General features: G+C 43.1%; 1 protein-coding gene across 1 annotated transcript in view; it reads right to left on the bottom strand.

Moving 5' to 3' along the window:
• The window catches only part of T265_01105 (hypothetical protein), a gene marked incomplete at both ends in the record, with an annotated part of 117,988 nt that overhangs the window by 19,539 nt on the left and 73,158 nt on the right, over positions 1-25,291 (bottom strand). The window contains 6 exons of the mRNA XM_009165048.1: positions 3,533-3,748; positions 8,404-8,476; positions 12,831-12,915; positions 18,985-19,129; positions 20,959-21,026; positions 24,876-24,935. Coding sequence (XP_009163312.1) covers positions 3,533-3,748; positions 8,404-8,476; positions 12,831-12,915; positions 18,985-19,129; positions 20,959-21,026; positions 24,876-24,935 — 647 coding nt within the window. The remainder of the gene's footprint in view (positions 1-3,532; positions 3,749-8,403; positions 8,477-12,830; positions 12,916-18,984; positions 19,130-20,958; positions 21,027-24,875; positions 24,936-25,291) is intronic.

The raw sequence follows: 25,291 nt of genomic DNA, 5'->3' as shown, positions 1-25,291 counted from the left end.
CTGGGATACTGCCAGGTTGTACAAGCCTAGACAGAGGAAGTCGAGAGGCAAAGGTTGGGTCCGAACCACGGACCTTCCGGTCAGTAACTTCGCGCTCGGACCATTTGGTCCAACTGGCCCCCATACTGCACAAATACCACCTCGTTTTTGGATTGGCACGATATTCCAGATATTGCAGTGTATTTTCACTTGCAAACGAGTATATATATTGAATTGGTTGCTAACGGCGTGCACCGATACAGATAGCTCCAGCTCACGTCAACCGATTTTGCTCACCTGAAATTGCAATCGACGTGAGCATATCCGACCAAGAATTTCCGGTTACCATCAACACCTCCATCATCGTCACTCTTATCATCATCAGGGGCAAATCAATTGCGAAAATTGAACGCAAGTGGACTAGTCCACTGACACAATCTTTCTGACTTTAAGCCCCATTTTAACTTGACTTGCCAGGCTATTCAAGCTGTTTTTCCACGGAGCATGGATGCCTATATAAACCAATCAATACGCAAGGGTTCGCCCAACGGTACAGACAGCGAAAAGTGGGTTACCGCAGAAATAAGCCTGCGAGAACGCGCGAAAATGCCATGTAGTTGGAATTGCGCATGGCTAATCTACGTATATTCAACTGGTAACCGTCCAGTTGTCAGTCCAGACAAATGTTCCACACCAGACCCTGGATACAAAGGAAAGGTCAATTTTTCATTCGAGCCACCATATGCAACTTTCTCGTGGGGCTAGATGATCTAAAAAAGCACCAGAATTCTCCCCATGTGACCAATCTTCTTTTTTGTCTCTGGGTAGAGTGAAACGCAGAGTAAACTATATCTTTGTAATGTACTACTCATAAAGTTGCTGAAAATCCGTCAACAGCCCACGACCAGTTTCGCCCATCTGCTTCGGGCTCATCGAGTAGGCGCAGCCCCCGGGTTTACGTCAGCTTTATGTTCTACTTGAAGCCAAATTGCACACACAAGCCTGACATTCACTCATTATATCAGGGCGTGGCAAATTACACTAGTGTCTTGAAAAGTTATCCGACAAACATCAGCGCTATACCCAAAAAAATATGACCTTGAGGTCACCGTGTTTCGTGCATCCGGTTGCGCCAAGTGAGACCCCTTAGGGAAACTTGCTTACAGCTCTAATTCAGTATTTTGAGAATATCATTCTATCTCACATATTTTCAGGCGAACGAATGTATACAAAATCAATAAATCCCGCAACTGTTCGCCGTTCGGGCTGATTAAAAGAATTAGTGGTTTTCTGCCACAAGCTTTTATAACGCCTTGCTCACTACCGTATTCTTCGCCAAGGCATTCAAGCTCCTAGAGGATAAAACACACTGTCTTACACACACACAGATATAGAAAAATGCCCTGAGAAAACGACATGACGTGTATATGGCCGGAACAGGCTTTTCCAAGCTCGCGAATGAATGAAGAATAGGGTGGTGGATTCGGAGCGGCTTGTGAAACTGAAAAGTTTGATAATTCGATGACCAAAAGACCAGCTTGTAATAGTGAATGGTGACAGGCATTCTGAATGTGTTGGCTGGAAGTTTGTTCACCCTTTTGATTCCGTCAGGCAAGCGGGCTGTTGACATATTCTTCCTATCGTTCAGTAAAGAACCTTAGTTTTTGTGACGCCACGACGTTTCTATTTCGAAATTGTGCGCTTGTATGGCCCTCACCTAGACAGAAACCCATTTTACCGCCACAGAACCTACTGAATGTCAGTATCATTTGTTATCACTTATTAGACAGCTTTCGTCTGTTTGGCGTGATCGAACTCACATGGAAGCTCATGGCCACGGCACAGTTTGTTTCTGCTCATCTCACGCTAAACTGAGCACTGTTAATACGCTGAGCACTTTTCGAATTCCCGAAGAGAAATTCCTGTTTTAGTAAACAATTTACAAGTGGTCTGGGTCACAAGTTGCGTGATTCCTCGATCTGAGAATTTGTCACTCGCGAGATCAGTCAGCATGTGATCACATGATGTGGTTCCTGTGATTGGAGGAAGACTGGTACTCCGTTCTACCCAAGTGTTGATCAGTCACTCACGGCAGAACTGCATAGCGTTCAACCAATAAGAGTGAAACAACTGCATAGTTTAACTTCATTCGCAAAACGAACTTTCATTGAACTTCAATTTAAGGTGAGCGGAAAACGGTAGAGTATGGTGGTTTTAAAGTAATTAGTGCTCATTTTAATATTCCTTTCTGAATATTTGACGACTGACAAATGTTCATCAGCCGACTACATACTCATCAAATAGGCACTTCCCAAACTTTCATCTCTAATTGAGCACTATCTTGGTCACGTGGGGGAAATCTCTTAGCATCTTCAATATCGATCCATAGGAAACAGTAGACGGCCTAGACACAGTTCATTCGCTCAAACAAAAGAATCGACACGAGGACTGACTGTGTTTAATTGGAGTTGAGCGATAGAATGTAATATTTCCCCCGTTCTTCGGTGTTTGGCTGCATGCAGAAATTTCTATAACTAGTTGCTCATAATTGTTGGATTCTTCCGAATAATGATGAAACGGAGCAGAAAGCTGGATGTTACATAAACTGATTTCTCTGAAATGCATATATGCATGAAGTGTCTTGGATAAAGTGGGTATATTGAGGCAGGCGTCCTTCCGTGTGCCAGAACACACTACTCACAAGGCTACTGAAAACGCTCAGGCACCCCTGGGTGGTTTTGTCCTTGTCAAGCTCACCAAGCTAGGCACGGTCCTCGAGTTCCCGTCAAGTTCTATTTGAGCATCAAGCGAGAGATGCTATCCACCAACTGAGTGCGCTGAAGATGGTGTCAAATCTGACGGGAGTCAGTCACTCATCCAACAGAAGAATTCCACAAAGTAGGTCATCCACTGACCTGGACGTAAGCTATCTTTTTATTTTGACCGCCATAGATTCATTCTTTGATGAGTAATGGTCCATTCAAAATCCAGTACTAGTGCAAGTGACTTACTTCGAATGTAGTACTATACTACTAATAACGAGTCCGGTTCGAATATCTGTCTAGAGTGTGAATGATCAGCGCTTCAGTCGACTTTCTTTGATGCTGACTGGAGCTTTCCAAATGCCGCCGACTTGTTTCCTCTTCAGCTACCGTCCTGGAAAACTTTGTGTTTCTAAATTATTTTAGTATCAGTTCGTCTATTCATCGATCAGCCGATGACTGTCCGAACTCGGTTGAAATTCGCTCCGGCCAATCGTTACAACGGAAGGTCAACACAAGCCAAGGCCATTCAGTCAGCCAGTTGCATTGGTTTTAGTCATAAGATATCAAAAAACCAATCAGCAGCCGGACCAATCGCTATCAGGCGAATTCGACAAGCCGTTGCTGGGTTTGTGAAACGGCGTCTAGAAAGGTTGACTTTACACTAATAAAAACCCAGTAGTTTCGCTCATCTGAATGGGGGATTCTAGGATTGAACCAAAGCCCTGATTGATTTCCGGAGTCAAAACAGCTGCGGACTTCCCATCTCTAGTTATGATATAGACACTTACTATACAGCCTCACCAAATATTGATCGCATGAGCTGGTAGTACCGACAGTCATTGTCTGGGACTCGGTATATCGATGAGGAAGCCAGAGAGACCTTCTCTTGCTTCAACAGACCATCTAAGACCAGACTACGTTTGCCGTATTTCTGGTCATGCACCGGCCGAAGTACGAAGGTGTGTTTCCAGTCAGTGGTGCCCGGTCGAATGGGAAGTCCTTTCCTGGAATGAAAATAGAGTGATGATTGAAGTGTGTGATCAACGTGTAACTAAAGGTAAATTTTTTATGTGCTGATAATCAGGCAAACTAACAATGACGCAAGATGTGCACATTTTGGGTTATCTAAAAAAGAATATATTCAAAAAAATGTGTTGAAAACACTCGGACGGTGACCATTCATTGCTATGCGTGAATTTTATCGTGAACAGCTGGTCTCTCAACATCTCGTTTTTGCAAATCCATCCGCAGTTGTAAACCTTGATTGGTCAGAGATATTGGAAGAAACGTGTAGTCAGGACACAAGTTCAAAACTGGTAATATTCACAAAAACAAGCTATACTACTGGACACAACGAGTAGTAAGTTGCTCTAATCGATCGTTTCCAAGGTTTACTTCTTCCACCTGTTAGAATAACACAAAACCATCGTGCGTGTGAGTAGTGTTCACCGGATGACCTTGACGGATGGTGAACAATGGAAATTCATTTGCAGAAAACCTATGGATCGAATATACTCAGGGATGATAGTTCTTGATCCAACCTGTCTAAGAAGACGTGCACCTCACGGCGATCTCCATTAAGAAGGTGGTTTGGTGCATGGAAAACTTGGCTAAGAAACTCAATGATCAGTGAATTTTAATAAAATTCTAAGTAGTGATGGAAGGTTTAACTTCAGGATTCACCAACGATTCAAAACGTTTGACCAGATTTTGCTGGGCTGATAAAGTGCAAATTGATCATACCGGAGGGAAAATGGCGGACGTTGTCTAGCACGGAGTTCTACTTTGACGTCTGAGTGACATAAACCCAAGTGCAGCAAGCCCTTGTTATCAGGGATTCGGTACAGTCTTTGCTCCTTATACAAGAACATCTTGATGTTTTCCAACTCGGACGAAATGCCTGGTGTTACTGAAGCACTGTGAACCTGACCCCATGTCGAATGTTATATAGTCCTTAACTTCAGGTAAACAGTTTGTTAATTACCGGTCTGAATATTCAATAAACACATTTGGACTGCCTAATCAAGTCGCCCGTTATGTATCAGGTTGAAATGGAGGAAGTTTTTTGTGAGAATGTGGTAGAACAGACAGAAAGAAATACTCATGAGGTTATTGATAACTCTTCAACATCCAGTGATTTATTTCGCTCCTCATTGGACTCATCTGGTATATGTAGCCCCCGCGTTTCCGTCAGCTCTTTATGTTCCATTTGAGGCGGCCTTTGTGAAGCCAGATCCGTTAAGAGATATCATAAATAAGAGAATCAGAGAGTTTCACGAGAAAACCCGATTGGTGCGCGACTGAGTGCCGAGTGAATCCTGGAATCCCATGAAGACAGCTTGTTCCGCTATCACGGTGAAGGGAAAAAGGCCTTCTCTGTGGAGTTGATTATTAGAAAATGCCAACAGAGCAGTTACAGACTATTGGATAGGGAAACAAAATTCTCATATGCATCTTTTTTACAAAACTGAATATCCATATTCTCTTTGAACGCGTCTTCTGAACTTTCCTGGATATTTATTGACTGTTGCTCAAATCCAAGCTAATGCTACAAAGCAACTCCACAAATTCCGTAATAGATCTCACTTTTCAAGAGACGTGAAGTGGATTTACGAGAAAACACACTACTCGCATGCTACTCCCATCAGTAGTATCACCGTTACAATGGTGGTGACTTTCGAGTATTCTAGACCATCTCCTCCATAGGCAAGCGCCTTCGTGGAATTTTGGAGATCTCCAATAAGCATGCATATTCACAGCCTGTGTATGCAATCACAACTGTTGAACTTGTGTGATAAACAGCCGTCAACAGCAGTCAACCGGAAACAAGTGTCTTTTAAATAGTTAGACTTGGACCATGCTCACAAAACAGCATAAGCAAGCAGAGACACCAGGAAATAATGAATGTCGACTGATCACAGCACCGTATTTCTGCAATTATTCAGTCGGTATGACAACAAATCACGTTTCCGCTTGTTCTCTATAGTTTCATCATCCAAATCAAGTCCAATCAGTTCACAATGAGTTGACTTGTTTGGCTGCCCAGTCTAACGGACGTGCCTCTGACAAAGAGGTGCTTGTCACTATGAGTTTGCTGAGCGACGAACTGGTTAAGCAATCAGTTCTCGATCACAGGTGGTCGGTTTTCTGGAACACTGACAAAAACAGGGAAAATTTCGTGTCTGATGGCAACGTGCTTTGCTTAGAGGAAACCCTGAATGTATAAGCACTCTAAGAAGCTATTTGGAGGAATCTTGGCAGACCAGATGACGTGAAGCAGCCCCTGATTTCCTGAATCCTGAACTGTTCGTTAGTCGCGAACACTGTAGGTAGTCATATGGTTGTATTGGAGAGGGAGTCGTTACAGGGAGGGTTATTTGACACACAGAGTGTTGTCTGTGTTACGAATCAGCAAAACAACCACGAAGCCATGGATATGCTTCACAATACTAAATCGGGCAGTTTTCAGCAACCATATGAGTAGTATGTTAGGTGTAAAAAATTCTATCCTGTCTTTCTTGGATGTCAATGAAATGCACATGTGTGTAGGTTTTCATTTGTCTCTACAAAAAGAAAAGACGTGAAATTCCCTCCGTTTCGGGACAACAATCACAAGATTCTCCACAGTGGTGTTGATTCATCGGGGGCAGGGTTTAGTCACTTGATAGTTTTATAAATACTTTGGTAAAATTGTCGAATGGATACGAGAAAGACATTTCAGCGCTTGTTCAACTGAGCAGACACAGTGCAAAAGACTAGAAGAGTTGGCAAAATAATACGACAGTCCAGGATAGGGTAGTGAGTGGGAAAAAAACGCATACGTCAGTCACATGACATGTGAGCTTGTCTGGACATGTAAAGGACACGTGACCGATTGTAAGCCAAAGGTTTCCAGAAAAAGTTTGTGTGCGCAGATTCCAGGTTTGTAAATCTGTATGGCGACGGTGTCAGATTCCGTGAATAGACGACGTCTGGTTGGTCTAGAGATTAACTACGTGAAAGGCAGTGAAGCGGGCCGTTTTATTGATCCTCTGTTAACCCCGAAGGCTGGTAATGTCCACCAGCACGCTCAGATAGACGCTTTGTCGTCCCTCGAACACTAATCGCTTCGCAGAAACAAGCGAGATAGCACACAGAAAAGGAACGAACGAATGTCAGGAATTTATTGTTTAGCCGATGTACAACCTTGAGGTAAACCTGATAAGAAATCCGGAGAAGTTATAAGTATCTCCCACGATCAAATGATGATTAATCGTTTCTGCAGTACGATTCTGCAGTAGCGTCTCCGTGGGAAGTAAAGTATAAATAATTTCTTTTGCTTGAGATCGATGGCTGGTTGTTAGAAAAGAACGTCTCATCAGTACGTCCATCGAAACTGCACATTCACTCGTTTTCGAACTAGGCTAGAGGCCAAAAGCTAAATTTATGAATTAGAAGCCTGGAAACATCAGCTGGGTTCCAGGCGAGTCTCTCGAAAAAACAAATTAGTTTACAACTAAGTGTATATTCGCTATTTTCATGCAATTTGGTTTCAAGTATAACATAAATGTGAGGGAAACTCGGAGACTGTGCCTACCTGATGAGATCCAAGAAGGTCGAAACCGGTCGTGGGCTGTCGAGGAGCTTTTAGTAACCTTATGAATAGTGCAATGCAAGATGTAGAAGCGGTACACTCCAAAATTGTGCGTTAGGTCACACTCTCCAGCATACTGTGCACTTTTATGGGTAGTGAGTACTGGAAGAAGGCCGTCCATTGACGAACTAGGTCACAGGCAGAAGCTCGTGTGTAAGTTGAACGGATGAGCATTGCTCAGGCCCCTCAACATCATTCAGACTGAGCTAAGGGCTAAAGCTGTTTGTATTCGGTCCAATAGGTACCGGTGATAGCAGCAGCGATGGAGGCTTCAGCGCTTGACTTTGATCGGAGGTCCCGCCATGAGTGCTAACTCAAAGGAAACGGGTAAGTAGTTTGATGGGCTTCATCAACGCGCAATTTTGCATTGCTTCACAGCACCACACTGATGATATCTGTTCGTTTGGTGACGAAACATCTGCCACAGACTAAACCATCGCACTACAGGCTGCAAAACTTTGGCCTGGAGTTACCGTTGAGGGTGGCAATAGCAAAATACTGATACGTAAACGTAAGAACCATTTGCACCTATTTTCATAAAGGAAACTATTCACAAGGTTGCTGAAAACTTTTCGACAGCACGCGACCCGTTTCGCCCTTCTTGGGGTCATCAGGTAGGTCGAAATCCGTCCAGTATGGGTCCAAGCAGATCATAAGGTTGACGGAAGCTCGGGGACTGCGCCTACCTGATGAGCCCGAAGCAGAAGGGTGAAACCGGTCGTGGGCTGTCGAAGAGTTTTCAGTAGCCTAGTGATTAGTTTCCTTTATGAAAAAATACTGCGATATCTAAAATATCGTACCAACTGAAACATGGGGCGGCCTGTGTGCAGCACATTCAGTTGTAGAGTATCATAATCGGGAACCATATGGACCATTTCAGAATTCGTGCGGGATCTGTCCGCGCGTGGATCGTCAGCGGACTAAGCTTTCTTTCCACTCAAGGTTTAGGGAACCAAAACCCTCAATTTTCGCCGAAAGACCATCAACAAGCGTGACATGCTTTGTTACAAAGAGGGCTCAACTTACGGACGGTCTGCTTTCACAACCAGAGTTTGGAATGATCCTTTTGTAAGCATGTAAAGTTCGGCCAATTGAACAACTAAAAAAAGCAATAACCATACAAGGGCGCATCATGGAAAGCTTCAAAAATGTTGGCGAGATTGTCATATCAGTAGTATGTGAAAATTCCATCATCACTTGGTGACACCAGTCAAAATTTGGGGGACTCTTTACTCAAAGCGCTCGGCTGCCACACTGACATTGATCCATTGCAGTAGCCTACATCTAATTCCACCGGGTGGTTTGTTCCCGTTAAAATACAAAAGTCAAAAAAACTGCGGATGAAGCCCCAATGCTTGCAATTTGCCTCTGTCCCCGTCCCTTCCAGACTCAGTAAATGCATGCGTTTATTTCTGACCGGTTCAAGCCTGTTGACTTTGGACCATTGAAACAAAAGCTGATGACGGATAGATGCCAAATTTAAGCTAACTAACGTCCTTACTCAAATCATTTGTGTTTAAGAAAACCGTGCAGTTGTTCTTCCCGTACTGAAGGTTTCATGGATCTAAACAAAATAGGGCATTGGGACCCTAAGGATATCCCTAGAACTCTCAGCTATGAGGCCTGAGTGGGGATGCGATATTTCCTCTGTTCCGAATCAACTGATGTGTATCGCTTGTCAGCTTTTTGACAAGATCCTCAGTAACTTACAAGACGAAACCCGTAAATACGGATTCACAGTCCTTGCGCTACTCAAGGAGATCGTACTTTTAGTTTGGATTGCATTTTCTGCGCAAAGCTTGCTTCCAGGAGGGCCACTAGCTATTAGCACAGTCAATGAAATCCTTATTAATTTCTATTTTTATTTTCATTCAAAACAACAGCGCTTTCATGAAGGTGGATAAAGTATTTTATACTTACGGTAGTCCCTGCAAACAGGAGTAATACTTTGTGTTGTTTGATCTATCGATCGATCAAGCCAATCGATCAGTCGATCGATTAATCAGTCGGTCGATCAGCAACTCAATCAGTCAGCCAACGACCAACCAATCGGTGTACAAACAGTCGACCGATCAATCAGCCAGTCAACCAACCAGTCACTCGATCGATTTATTCTACTCCGGTCTTCCTTATTGTTCCATCGGGAAAACGGGAATATTCAGGAAACGATGCAAAAAGTTTCTTCAAATACTCTTTGTGTTTTTTTTCTAGTGCGCCACGAATGTGTCTACTAGGTGAATTACGAAGAAGGACGCGCCTAATCAGAAAGCCCCAGTTATCACCCTTTCGTTCATTGATGATTTGGGGAGGTGGAGGGTAGATAGCTGTCCATTGGAGACGGAAACTTTTAAAGTGGTGCGTAAATACAGGGCTGTCAGTGGTCTGTTAAGTAAGGGTAGGGAAGGGAGCTATGCATTGAAGGCAGTAGTGTGGGGATGCACGAGCGCCACTGAGGGTGCGACTGGGCCATGTCTGGCAACGTCTCTGAACATTGATGTTGCCCGTCTCGAAGTCCCCAGCTAGGAAGATGGCAATGACCAGCGCAGCTAAGTTTGCTAATAATGGCTTTCATATTTCGTTTCCAAGTCATTGCTTGGACTCTCTCAATGTGGCTGTGTAAAATGAGGCCTTCGAGAGGGCCAGTTTTAATGGCATACGGAGCACGTGGCCAAGCCAGCTCAACCTATGCAGTGTGATTAGTTCATCTATCCCGGGTTAGTTATTTCTTATGAGTACCATTCGACGTACTTCAGCATTGCTTACCCAGTAGTTCAACCAGACATGGGAAACACTCCGAAGACACTGACTTCCCCGGAGCACAGCGGCCAGGTTTCTGATCCCTATTGCAATACAGTGCACACCGGAGCTTTGTGAACGCGACCCTTGACGGACGAGCTGATTTCACGTCCATACATATTCACGGCGACCAGCTACCGGTGACAATGAACCCAAAGCAGAGGGGTTTTATTTTCATGAAGGAAACTACTCACAAGGTCGCTGAAAACTCTTTGACAGCCCACGACTGGTTTCGCCCTTCTGCTTCGGGCCCATCAGGTAGGCGCAGTCCCAGAGTTTCCGTCAACCTTCTGTTCTACTTGAACATACGGACGTTGGCCGGTCTAAGTAGTCCATGATCACATCACTCTCGAACTACTAAATGTGGCACAGTCGAAGCCACCTGTTTGTAAGACCAATCGAGATAGAGTACAGTTACCCAGTTTACCAATTCCAAGATCGGAATCGTAAATCTGATGAAAATCGAGCATAAACGATGTCTAAAAGCTACGAACGATTGATCTTTTCCTGTCAAGTTGAACCAGAGAACAATAGTGACTGAAAATATTTCAGCAGAATGCGTACATCTGAAACAAAGAAGAGTCCACTGTGTCTAGTTCTAACCCTACCTGTTTTTTGTCCGTCAAGGTAGAAATTACGGTCACTGCGTTCGCGCCTTAACCAGTGAGCTGTCTCCACCTCACAAGTCTTGTTTCCAATGGCGTGGAAGTGAGAGACAAATAAGAAGAGACTGAGCGTAGAGATACTCAGAATTGCTCCAACGAAATGCCAAAGTATTGAAAAGCAGTGCCCCACCACGGGTGCCCCTCGTTTGTCGTGTCCTTTCTGAAATGTCTTGTTCTTGCTTTTCCCTTTTCATCGACCAAATTGTTTCTCGTACAAAGGTGGAGATAATAGACTCAGGTGTTCTCAGCACACTACTCAGAATGTTGTTGAAAACTCTTAAAAAATCCACGACTGGTGTCATCTTTCTGGCAGCTCATCAAGTAGACAAGGTCCCCGAGATTTCGTTAACCGTATGTTCTACTTCAACCCAAATTGGACACACTATGACAACTACTCTCGTTTGCAATGACAAGAGACAATGCAGTTGAATCTCTGATTCATGGTTCAGCTGGATTAAGTCGAGTCTTCTGTCAAGGCCAAATTCGTGCGCAACTGAGAGTACTCGTCTGAAGACAGGTAGAGTTTGAAAGATTCCTTTCCACTTTACTGAACTGCTAACAGCACCCACTTCCATAAGAGAAACCAGATCGATCGGAATCGTTAGTGCTATACGTTAATTAGATCTATCCTTCGCAGGTACTTTCTAATTTCCTTGTTCTTCAAGTTTTTAGGCTGAGTTTTGACGTTTCTCTGAGGAACTCCTCAAAAACAACTCATTTAGGATCAACTTTTTGGGTGCATACGCGAAAGTGTAGACTTTGTTTGACCGACAGTCTTGCACACAGACATAAGTCGTCAAAAAGAAAATTTAATGTCAATCACTGAAGGGTTTCTCAAGGATTTCGGTGAACAAAGCTTAAAAAACTTGTACTCCTAGCGCGAATAAATCACGTGATATCGATCGCTGGTGCGGTCTTGCCCACGACTGATTGGATAAAAGACATTCGATGGAACAACTACTCCGGTTTTAAAAATACTCCCGAAGTTGGGAAAAGGTCTTCAAAAAACACCACTACCGATATCGACCCTGTTGAGTTCCTCGTCTGGTTAATTTTGCAGCTCTAAGCTCGGGGGTTCTGGAGTTCTGTCGCTCTTGGTGGCTGGTAAATGGGATCAAGTTTGATATGTTTGTTGATGGCTTCTTTGAAATTGATCCCATTTACCAGCCACTAAGAGCGAGAGAGCTCCAGAACCACCGAGCTTAGAGCTGAAAAATTATTCAGACGAGGAATTCATAAGAGAAGGAGGAAAGCAACACTCCAACGGACGCATCAATAAGATTGGAGGAAGCGCCCAATTAAGGCACCAAATCAACCGACGGACGAAGGGGCACTAACCGCTACGGTGGAGGAAATAGGGCGGCGCAAGCAACCAATCAAACTCGAGAACGTCGGGCCACAGTGCAATGCAAGCTAAGGCCGGAGAGAACGGACTAGTAAAAACAGATGGCGGTAGGATAACCAATCAGCACAAAGGAACGCAGACCACAACGCAACAAGATCACAAAACGGACCAATAGATTCACCAAATTTGTTGCGCTTTAGGTAGCCAATCACGTCAGAAGATAACAGATAGCCTTCGAATGCCATATAAACGAACGCAGGCAAGGAAGAAGTACCTACTCAACCGCGCACTGATGATGTCTCCTCGTATGGTGACGAAACGTTTGCAAGCCAATTGCCAAGCTCGGTGAACAGATCAACACCCACCTGATCAACAACTAAGAAACTCACCCGAGCTACCAATATTTCAACAAATTACCAATTCGAAAGTCAGATCGGACTAAAGGCAGTTGATTCGTCTAAATGTCGGCTACTTGTTTTGACAAATGCAAGTTTGTATATAACCTGAAGTTCGACGGTTTCAACGTGTTGGTTTGCGAGTGAAACACCAACAAAAAACGTGGATAAATAAACGTCAGTATCTTGTGGTTCAAACATAAGCTGCTCCTGAGACTCACGATGGTTGCTGAAGTAAATTCCACGACTTACCGGTAACACGAACTTTTCGGACTGAACAACGGGACAGGTTTTCAATGCTCACATCAACAGTGACGTCCTCACCATGATAGTACAGCTATGACAGAGGGGAAACGAACTATGCTGTGAGTCTTATTTTCGTAAAGGAAACTACTCACAAGGTTGCTGAAAACTCTTGATCTGGCATTTCATTGTGTCGGATTGATATTTTTTATTTAATGAACCAAACAAATCAAAAGGTAACCAACCGATATACAGTGGAGAATACTTTGCATATGTTAAAGTGTAACGCCAAAGCCGCTTCAGTGTCTATCATCCTATCAGGTGGCAGCTCTTCACAGTAGATTTCAGGAACTAGCAGAGCTTGATACAAGCCTTTACGACAATTTGTTTGTAAGATTCTCTTTGCTTCATTTGCATGGTGATTTGGTTTTCGCGAGAGACCCAAAAAATCTTTTGTTTCCCATGTTCCCCTTTGTCGTGCAACAGATCTCCCCATCATCAGTTTCTTTAGAAATCAGTCATATGAAATTCTGTGCAGACGTAGCACACTACTCATAAGATTACTAAAATCTCCTTTAGGAAAAACATCATAAGCGAGAGATTCTGCCTGGTGTCTGATTGTCTGACACGATATTCCATCGAAGCTGTTTTGTCCTGCGCTTTAGGCTCACCTAGGATCTCCCTCTAAATTTATACAGCTGGTGTTCAACAGGGAAGTGTGATCTACATTCCATGAGTTGAGTGCCGTTATTAGTAGTTTTCTCATGTGTTTTTCCGCCGTAAGAAGATCGCCTTACTCACTCAGAAATCATGAGATCTATCATCTTTCTTTGGTTTACTCTTAGATATCAGAAACAAATTTAGATATGATTCAAGACATCAGATATCCGAAATGGGATTAAAAGGTGCTCCCAGGTGCGAGATTTCATTTAGCTGAACCACGATCTGATTGCTGATCTCCAGAGTTCTGCTTTGATTTTCCATCAAACGATTTGTGGCGTTTTTTAGGCGATAGCTTCGGTTTTACCTATGAAGGGCGTTTTGGACGGCCTCATTATAGCGATTGAGCTACTAAAAATAGTAACGGTTTTATAGTCCCAAAGTATGGACATATTTTTCGGTGATAGATTAGTGTCGAAGTTACAGTCATCTTCGACCAAAACACCCATCTGCGTGCCGATTTGGTTTCAAGGGAGGCTTACTTGGAACCTTGCTGAACCTCTCGGTTATGATATTCTTCGACAAAATGTAATACACGAAAGCCTCGATTTGAGTTCAAGAATAAGGTTGATGGAAACTTGGGTACTGTGCCTACCTGATGAGCCACACGAAGGACGAAATCGGCCGTGGGATATCGAAAAACGATTGGGCGACCTTATGAGTAGTGTGTTATGTTTTCACAGCTATTTTTATGTAGGTCACGAGGGGATGAGTTGTCAAACCAGTAATGCTGCCGTGCATGACCCTTTGACGACGAAGTAGTATTTAAAGTGGAGGCAATTGGGGATCACTCTTAATTCCGAGCAGTAGTCAGACATCGCATGTTCCCATGTTCCTTGCATGAATGTCAACTCGTAGAGAAGCGCTATCTCGAGATTTTAAGATGAATCTAGGTTGCCAAACGGTTAACTGAACTGTCTTGTTACTGTATTATTTAAGCACCTCAAGCTGATCATGTGTTGTCTCAAATCCTCCAAAAGAACGAGAACAAACCCACCATATTTTGCGGACACAAAAGGAATTCATCGACGTCACGGGCCCCGAATGCGAGGTCCTGTAGCTCATGAATTACCAGAACCTAAAGTAAATCACCAAAATCACCAAAAGTAATCACCAAATCATCAAAACACCAAAGGTCATTCTTTGCTGCCATAAGTAGTCAAGACATTTGCGCCGTAGAAGTTGGAACTCAGAGATCCTTTCCGGCGTCAGGGACACCACTGCAAGACTTGACTCATTGCCATCCGATCTTGCCTGGGCACCACATAATTTGCAATCAAGACTAATTGGTTGCCTTTACCTGAAAAGTCGCGGTCTCGTGCTGTCCAGATTAAGAGTCTCCACTAGACTACGTTTACATAAAGTGTGGAAATGTTGTCGGTTCAAGTCGGTATTTCACCATTCCCTGCCTTGTCATTGTTTAACTTTGGCAAGTGTTTAGAGCGCGAATTTACTGGCCGAAAGGTCCGCGGTTCGAACCCGACTTCTCTCTGTTCCTCAACTCATCCTGTCTAGGCTTGGAAAACCCGGCAGTATCCCAGCCCTCGGGCAACCTTCGGGTGGTATCGTAGCTAGGCACCGAAAGGGTGCTACATCTGGACGACTTTTGCCGTCAATGTGAACCATACACGTAAGGTAAAAAATAGCCAAAACTCTGAAAATACACTGTCTCTCGTCTAAGTGCAAATCATGCGATCAGAAAGGATGAAATTTCACTCAGTCGATTCGAGACTGTTATCTGGGACCCCCTCACTAGTGGAGCCGGGGCGATCACGTGACGCAAACTGCGTTGCTGGAACCCATGTGAGAGTCAATCAGCCTCCTCTTGGACGGATGTTAGGACTTTCAACTAGAAATCGTAAGATTACGGGTTCGAACTTCTCTATGGATTCGCGAAGGCACACTAATGATTATTATCTACCACGACTGGAACAAATGTACTCTACTGTTTGAATTTCCAAGTAGTATTGATTCAAATCAATTTGGTAATCTTTTTTCGTTATCGTTGTTGTGTTGGTGGTCAAATAAAGTATATCAGCGCTTTACAAATGTTTCAGCGAATTTCTATGGCTAACCTGTAAATCTGCGAAAGTCTCATTTGGAACCCAGAGGGCAACACACAACCCTGGTATCATTTGTTGCAAAGTGCTTTCATCCGTATATTGGTAATGCACTACTCATTAAGTTGCTGAAAATTCGTCGACAGCCCACGACCGGTTTCGCGTCGGGCTCATCAGGTAGGCGCAGTCTCCGAGTTTCTGTCAACCTTTACGTTCTACTGGAAACCAAATTGCAAGAAATTAGCGAATATACACTCATTTGCAAACTAATTTGGTTTTTCGAGGGACTCACCTGGAACCCGGCTGAATCTCTCGTTTCTGATGTTTCCAGGCAACTGAATGTGCTGCATCAGGTCGCCTTATGTTTCAGTTGCTACGATATTCGAGGTATCGTGATAAATGTACATCCGTACTGCACTACTTATAAGTAAAATGACGAACGAAAGATTCAGCTGGGTTCCAGGTAAGTCTCTCGCAAAACCAAATTAAATTTCAAATGAGTGCCTTCATCTGCATTTGACACAAAAGCAAACGTGCCGAGCCGAACTTGGCGAGGACCTTTCAAAAACGAACTCGGGTGGATGCTCGCAATTCCAGAGGATTAATTTGAACAAGTGTTCAAATTGATCGGTTTTATTAGCTGATGTAAACTTTGAAAAGAAGGGCAACTCTTATGCCGGAAATCCGTGTGGACGCAGAGTTCATATGGAGATCTTCGCAGTTCCTAAATTGGAAGTGTACGTTTACCTGGGGACAGTTGCTTCGTCAGGACATCCGTGATCAGAGTTCGGATACACTGGATATACTGTGTATGAAAACAGTCCTGACATGTTGAAGCTAAAACCAGCCGCAATCTGATGGCTTTGGACAGTTGAGCGCTGCCGTCTGATGATGGTTTTTTTCTGCTCCACAAACGCTGTCCATATTCAGCGACCTTATGAGTAGCATGATATTTCTATACAATTTGTCGCGATACTGGTGTATCGAGACCACTGAAAAGTGAGCCGGCCAAGTGCAGAGCATTCACTAAGAGAATATTATCCTAAACGAGAGTTCCATCTGAAATTCAGTTGAGTCCGCCGTGAAAATCATATTGGTATGCCATGAACTAGGAAGTTCCTGTTCACAGCCAAATGGAGGAATACCAGTCAGCGTGGTCACAAGCATCAATCCATCCGTTGGGTGAGTGACATCTCTGGTTAGTCAATACCTCTCGTTTGAACGGTCGTCCTCCTCTCTGACACGGTTATTCTGGCAAGGAGGCACCGGACACAAGTTTCACCCAAACCATAGCTTTGTCATGCCCAGTTTGAACACCAAACAATCACATTCGAATAGCGGCGGATGCTGTGCGCATCACACTTTTCACGTCTGCACAGGCAAACCTCTCCACACTTTAGCGACGCCCCAAAAGAAAGTTCCGTAACTTTCCTTGTCGCGCCGATATATTGACCCGTCTGTCAGGACTGTCCCGTCAGTTAGCCACACGGACGCTTGAATCCTGGTGGATTATTTCCGATTAGTTGTAGGTGTGTCTGGGATTTGTAGAATTCACGTTGAATTCACCTTCAGATTAAATCGCTTTTGTGGTTGATGTGGTTCCAGTTTTGAGGGGAAAAGCTCGGTGGAAGGATCTGTCTGTTCCGTAGAACCCATACCGATGTTCAGACTAAAAACCGAAAACGGAAGATCGTCACGTGACCAAAACGTTCGAACCCAACAACGATATCTCGACTGCTCTTGTCTCTGCTTGAGTAACCCGGCAGTATCTCAGCCCTTGTGTTTCCTTCCGGCAGCTTGGCAGCAAGGCACCCAAGTGGGGAACGTTCGTACAACATCAAGAGGCAGATCGTTCTGATGGTCTCCTCCTCAAAGCGGAGTAATGGTTCAAACTGAACGCTTCATCCAGCTTTGAAACAAATTCTCCCAAAGAAAACTGGGAACCATTTTTCCCGCTGTTCAGAGAAAAACACCACAGTGAGGCACTGCACTTGACAGTCAAGACTACAAAACTCATTGGATTTGAACGGGAAACCGTCCTTTGAAACTATCGTTTCGAACGGATTCTTAATTAAACCTTGTAGACGTTTTACAAAGACTTTCCCTCTCTCTATACACCAGGTACTGAGACAGCTGCCTTGATTAAATTCCAATAGGCTGGGAAATTTCCCAAATTCTCGACTGAATTTAAACTAAACAAAGGACTTTATGAATGCAATTACACTCTAACCGCGTGATTAGAATTCGATTTAGAAACCGACTGTATTGAGCAGCAAGCGGATTGGCTAGATCGGCATTTCGTTTTATCCTTTCTCTTTCTCTCTCACTGACCAGCCATCCGCGGTTCGGACGTTCTCGCATTTCCAATAGACTTTTACGTCATCCCCTAAGACTATTCAGTGTTTTAAATTCGCGGCAAGCTGTGCGTAGGCGTTGTCCAAAGCCGCTGTGCTCTAATTACTGGCTGGAGTTAGTTTCTGTTGGAAACAAAATGGAATTTTTTCTGCTGAGTACTGTTGCGAAATGAACCAACAACAATCGGATTACACTGAGTTTGCCAGAACGAGTTTAGCACGTGAGACAACTGCAGTGATTCGCATATCACTTTTGTCAACTAGATTTCTCGTTTGCGGTACTGTGCAACCGAATGTGCCGCGCAAGAGCCGCCTCATTGTAGCATATTTTCATGAAGAAAACTACTCACAAGGTCGCTGAAAACGCTCCGACGCTAATTTTTTGTTCATGTTTTGTGTAACTTGTTCAGTCCGAGTTACGATCTTTTCCTCCATGGAAAAAACGCCCATTTTCCCATCAAAGCACGAACTAAATACAAACTTGGTCACTGTGGGAAAAACATTTTTCGATTCTCGCAAGGAAACTTTGTACACCAACGGTCCGTTTTGATGATAAAACCCATAATTCGAGTGCTTTCACTGTCACTTTTAGCGTCTGATCAGGAAACACTTTTGTGAATTTTTGAAATAGAGATTTGTGAACAATGTTTCGAATTAGAAAACGCCGGCAGTTTGAAACTGCGGCAAAGTTTTCTGCCCACCAGTTTCATCGCACGATTTGGGGAACATGATATCGCTGTAGGTGACGACAAGACGGAACGATCTCAGAGCGTCCGCTTCGTAGAACTTCCAAAGTTGACTTGTGATTTCGTCCGATCATCACTCAGAACGACAAACTTAGAAAAAGTGGGCTTACTATCGAACTAAACGTTCTGCACCGACGTTACCAGTTGTATTCTTCGACTGGGGTTTCTAGGTATTCGGACGGTTCGAACACACGTTTGCTGAAAAATGTCAGACTCCCAAAAAAATGAATGTGTTTCAGGATTCGGGAGAGATATTGTTACACAACCATCCCTTACTACCTACCGTTTTGTTTAATGAAGCACACATGGTGACGTTACCAAGGCAGGAAAGAACCGGGGAGCGGGAACCGCAGCACGTGATTGTCTGACTTGGTCGAAGATCGATAGGCGGTCCTCTTGTCAATTTTCGAATCAGCATAGAAACGGAGCTGTAGGTAAGGTGGAAATAAAAATTAGCAGTTAGTGTTATTCTTAATCGTAAACCACAGATCGCGTGTATCAATCTACACCGTATTGTTAGCTTGAAGTGCCATATATCTATCTATCTAACTATCTATCTATCCACCTATCTGTCAATCTATCTGTCCATTTGTCTAATATATGCACATTTATCTATCTATCCATCTATCAATATATCTATCTATCTATCTATCTATCTATCTATCTATCTATCTATCTATCTATCTATCTATCTATCTATCTATCTATCTATCTATCTATCTATCTATCTATCTATCTATCTATCTATCTATCTATCTATCTATCTATCTATCTATCTATCTATCTATCTATCTATCTATCTATCTATCTATCTATCTATCTATCTATCTATCTATCTATCTATCTATCTATCTATCTATCTATCTATCTATCTATCTATCTATCTATCTATCTATCTATCTATCTATCTATCTATCTATCTATCTATCTATCTATCTATCTATCTATCTATCTATCTATCTATCTATCTATCTATCTATCTATCTATCTATCTATCTATCTATCTATCTATCTATCTATCTATCTATCTATCTATCTATCTATCTATCTATCTATCTATCTATCTATCTATCTATCTATCTATCTATCTATCTATCTATCTATCTATCTATCTATCTATCTATCTATCTATCTATCTATCTATCTATCTATCTATCTATCTATCTATCTATCTATCTATCTATCTATCTATCTATCTATCTATCTATCTATCTATCTATCTATCTATCTATCTATCTATCTATCTATCTATCTATCTATCTATCTATCTATCTATCTATCTATCTATCTATCTATCTATCTATCTATCTATCTATCTATCTATCTATCTATCTATCTATCTATCTATCTATCTATCTATCTATCTATCTATCTATCTATCTATCTATCTATCTATCTATCTATCTATCTATCTATCTATCTATCTATCTATCTATCTATCTATCTATCTATCTATCTATCTATCTATCTATCTATCTATCTATCTATCTATCTATCTATCTATCTATCTATCTATCTATCTATCTATCTATCTATCTATCTATCTATCTATCTATCTATCTATCTATCTATCTATCTATCTATCTATCTATCTATCTATCTATCTATCTATCTATCTATCTATCTATCTATCTATCTATCTATCTATCTATCTATCTATCTATCTATCTATCTATCTATCTATCTATCTATCTATCTATCTATCTATCTATCTATCTATCTATCTATCTATCTATCTATCTATCTATCTATCTATCTATCTATCTATCTATCTATCTATCTATCTATCTATCTATCTATCTATCTATCTATCTATCTATCTATCTATTAACCTATCTATCTATCTATCTATCTATCTATCTATCTATCTATCTATCTATCTATCTATCTATCTATCTATCTATCTATCTATTATCTATCTATCTATCTATCTATTTCTCCAAAGTGCATGGTTTACGGAGCACAACGCTAAAATTAATTTCTCCGGGTGATGAATCGGTCGGTTGAATGTCAAATGTGCGAAAAGGCTGTTTATTTTTTCCGAATAAAAATATCGGTAGCAAATTGATGGAGTTATTTTTGGTGGAGATGACGAACACGGACAGCGGCGAATGTACGGTTGACGAAAGGGCGTTTAAGCAACTATCCCCCCAAGGGTTTGTGATGAATTCAATAATTCACCGGAACTCTGTTCCAACTCATTCCAGGATAAAAATCAGAACCCGGGGGATCGGTTTGAAGTTCCGAAGAAACCCACCTCATCTTGTTTACGTCCGTCAGTCTTTTTCCAATGAAGGCACATACGTCATAGGTGACACCACAAAGCTGTGTGAGGGAGAAAGGAAAGGGATCATATGAGATTAGCAAAGCATTATCTCGCTTTAACCTGAAGGATTGGAAAACTATTTACACTCTTCCTCTGAATGTGTGTGCGCGCACGCGCGCACTGAAAATCTGAGGCGCACATGGTTAACTCTGTTAGGATCCTTAGGGCGTTAACTGACAAATCTGTTACGAGAACTGATCTCACAGTCCTTTAGGTGGAGGTACGGAGGCAGTAGGCTTTAAGCCAGTATTGCTGATCAGCAGGTTAGTTCGTTCGATTTTTTTAGATAAATTCAGTCAAATATGCTTGGTTATTCAGTTAAGCGTGCAACGGAACAGATACCAAATCAATACTCGGGGAAGCTGTCTAATGCTATGAGTTTATTCGTCTGGAGGTAACATGCTACTCACAAGGTTGCTGATACCTGTCTGACGGCCGATTTTGCAGTTCTCGAGGCTCATTAGGTAGATTCGTTCGCCTAGTTTCCGTCAGCCTCATGTTCGGCCTGAACCGAAATTGGACAGATTTCCGACAAAATAATTCCACTTGAACAAGTGAATTCAACAGAATCCCTCGGTTTGTAACATTTCTCAGCTGAATGGGCTGCACAAAGTCCGAATGATGTTTCATCCGGTACAATGTTGGAGATATGGCGTATAAACGCAATACACTACTCGTAAGGTTGCTCAAAATACTTTGACAGCCCGAGATAGGAGCTTCTGTCAACTTTAGTTGAGTCTCCCGTCAAATTGGTGTGCGAACCGGCGTATTTGGCCCTTGATAGCAGATTTAAAGACGCACTTGTGCTATATGTAGGAAACTATCAATTTGTTTTGAAGGACACATCTAGGGGTTGGGGAGGAACATCGGTGGACGCTGGACTGCGCGGGCAAATGATACTTCCCGGTTGCCTAGGTCGAGGAAGGGGGCTTGGTTGAGGTACCCCACCTTGAATCTTTAACTCAAAAGTCTGACCCACAAGGCAGTAAGAGGACGTAGGGTTTTGTTCGGGAGCCCTGACTCTTGCCTCTGACTCAAAATTCTGACCCACGAGACAGTGGGAGAATGTAGGGTTTTGTTTGGGGACCCTGCCCAGAGCCGACGACTCAACCTGCGCACAGCAAGTGCCTTTTGAGCAGCACCGGGCTCTTTGGCTTTAAAAGTATTTCGACCGTATTGGACAATGCGGCGGCGGTCACGGTCAACCGTTGGGCGATCGGAGTGTGCGGTTTTTGTGGCCGGTCTTTCCTAACCCGTCCTTCCTCGGGGGAAGGCAGCATCGCTGCTTCCATAAATATGGACATGCCGGTCGCCTGGGGGAAACACCTTACTGCATTTACACTCCTGTCACAGAGGACAGTACGACTTTACCAACAGACCGCCTCGTTGCACGATTACTCGTAGTACGGGGTCTCGCTGCTCTTGGTCTGGCTGCTCCCCTTTGAACTTTCTGGCATGGTTGTACCTTGTGGAACGAAGTTCCAGCCAGTGTAGCCCGCGAGATTATTGCAGCACTGAAGCCCGATCACGACGTCGAAGTGGCAGCTTTAGGTCCGGCAACACATCTAGGGACGGGTGGACAGTGTAGCAATAGTCTGACTGATGGCTGTTCCAAAACGGGTGAATAGTTTTATGAGAATACTTGAAAGAAAGTTCTTATTGTTAGAACGCCAGACGGAAGCTTTTATCGCCATCTTCAATAATAAACAGTTTGACGGTCTTTATGATAGCTTCAACTCTACCCGCACAAATTTGTGATTATAAGTCACGAAACAGTCTACCTGCTTTGAACGCACAAGTGTGTAGGCGACCTATCAGGCCTCTAAGCCGCTTCATCTTTAGACAGACTGTGCGGATTATCCACCTTCGCGATTCTTCGGACTTCAAACTTGTTCCATACAAACTTGGACCAGGAAGAACGTCTTTCTTTCGGTAATGGCGTTTTTAAAGCTTGGGGCAGAAAAAATATGCAAAAATGTTTTTTTGGAAAAGACAGATTCCTGAATGTCTACTGTCATGACGTTTATCAGCAAGTGAGTACGGTCCACTTCGACCCAGTGGTGCGTGCGTGCGCGCGTGTGTGTGAGCATTCCCTACAACTGCAGGCCTGAAAGATCGGTACGATGAACGTAGTGCCAACAAAGTTTCGTCTGGTCCGGACAATGTACAGACTTACCCAGTGTTACGCTCAAGGCCTTTAAGTGCAAACCAAGAGTCCCACATTACTCACGAGGTCGCTCAAGACTGCGACAGCGCGCATCCATTTTCGCCCTTCTTGGTTCTATTCAGGTAGATGCGTTCCGTGGGGCTCTGTCAATTCTTTTGTTCTACTCATCTAATTTGAATAATCGAATCCAGCCGAACAACCTAATGAAAGATAGATTTGACTAGATTCCGCTCCGTCTGCTTTGAAGACCAAGGTTTTATAACGGTGGGTACTACTGATGAAGCATGCGAGTAGTATGTGGTTTTCTCATAATTCCAGTTCGCATCCATGGAAGAGTGAGATTCATTACGGATTCTGTGGAATCGCTTAGTTTGGGTGATAGTCAATGAGTATCCAGGAAAGTCCAGGAAGACCTGTTCGAGAAGCAGACGGATACACAGTTTTTATAAACAAGATGCATATGATAGTTTTGTTTCCCTGTCCAACAGTCTGTTATTGTTCAGTTGGTGTTTCTCGATAAATAACTCCGCGATGAAGGCCTTCTTCCTTTCGGGAGTAGCTGGAGGATTCAAATGAAGTCTCGTACAAACACGCAGAAGGGGGTGGAACCTGAGTCCCTGGTTGACTATCACAGGAAATTGCACCGCTTATCGAGAATGTCATTTTTGAGGAAGTCATCCAGTGCAGTGCTCGTAAATAACTCAGAAGCTTCCCCATTTCGGTCTTTTGCAACAGGGATAACCCAGTAACACGTACTATTCGGCGCTAACCAACAACACTAAACAGCACATGAATCGCAGCCAAATGCAAGAACTCAGCAGGACACAGGAGCCACCAGTGTCTTCCATCAGATGGCGTAACATTTTGGCATCGTAGCTCATTGTGCATGCCTACCTCGAGGTAGGTTGGATGAAGCGATGGGCATCGCAGTCCTAGGTAAGAGACGACCCCCTGAGCTGGGTACCGGTTTCGTTTGAAATTCATCACACGTGTTTGTCAAAAGCCAAAATCCGTTGCAATCGTTTGACGACGCTTCGAGTGTTGGTTCCGCTTTAGGAATTCAATAATCTCAATAAATCCAAAAATGGTTTTGGTATCTTCTTCGGAGGTTGTCAGTTGGGTTCGGTTTTCCGGAAGGAAATTATCCAAAGAGGACAGTTTTATCACAAGCTTTTGTCTTAGCGCTAAACTGTCACAGCTGAGATTGATTACCATCGAGTAAGGCAAATCGCAGTGGTGCAGCGTCTACCCGAAATGTTGTCCTTGAACAGGTAGACTTTTTTGGTGCACAACACTCACCTCCCCGTTTCGGAAACCCCCTCTCTTCGAAGGTACTTCTTTGGGCTTAAAGTAATGTACCTTAGTGACTGATATTACCTAAAAGAATCAGAAATGTAACATTCACATTCACCCTGAGGCTCTCCAAAAGACAGTGCTTAGATTTTCCTTATGGGTCGATTAGTCTTTTCCCACACCTTAGAGTGATTCATAACACTTAGCGTGATGTTTATTCACTGAGATCCAGAATTAGGACCAAAGCAATCCCATCTGAGTATTCCTCTCCCTCCCCTCCTCAAAATTTCACCATTGCATTCAATTAGCGTCAACTCAACCGTTAAACTTCGTCATCATTGTATACGGGTGAGCGCTTTGAGTATGACCGTGCTACTGCCTTACTTACGTTCTCCATATCTTCATCCATCGGTTGAACTGTTACCGAAGAGGGAGAAAATGGTGGAAGCTGAAAATGGGAAAAGAATGTATCGAATTTCGGATATCTCTGATGACGATGGGCAACACAGCCCCTAAAACACACGAACTGCCCAAAATCACAGGGTACAGTTACAACAGGGGAAAAAGAAAGCGACGGTGGAGTATATATTTCCAGACATTTTCATCTCCTGATCGGTATGAATCATTTGAAATAACAAACGCAACGCGAATAGAACATTCCATAATAGAAGGTTGCAAGGCAATTTGAGTAGCTGACAAGCCACAGCATACATGGCATTACAGTTAAGCACATGTGTTTGAAAGGCTAGCAGACGACAGTCAATATGTTCCAAGGATATGCCACCAACACGATGGAATATTAGA

This window comes from Opisthorchis viverrini, assembly GCF_000715545.1.
Source record: "Opisthorchis viverrini unplaced genomic scaffold opera_v5_11, whole genome shotgun sequence".
Classification (NCBI taxonomy): Eukaryota; Metazoa; Platyhelminthes; class Trematoda; order Opisthorchiida; family Opisthorchiidae; genus Opisthorchis; species Opisthorchis viverrini.
The sequence above is the reverse complement of the archived record's forward strand: the minus strand, read 5'-3'. Positions and strand labels throughout refer to the sequence as shown.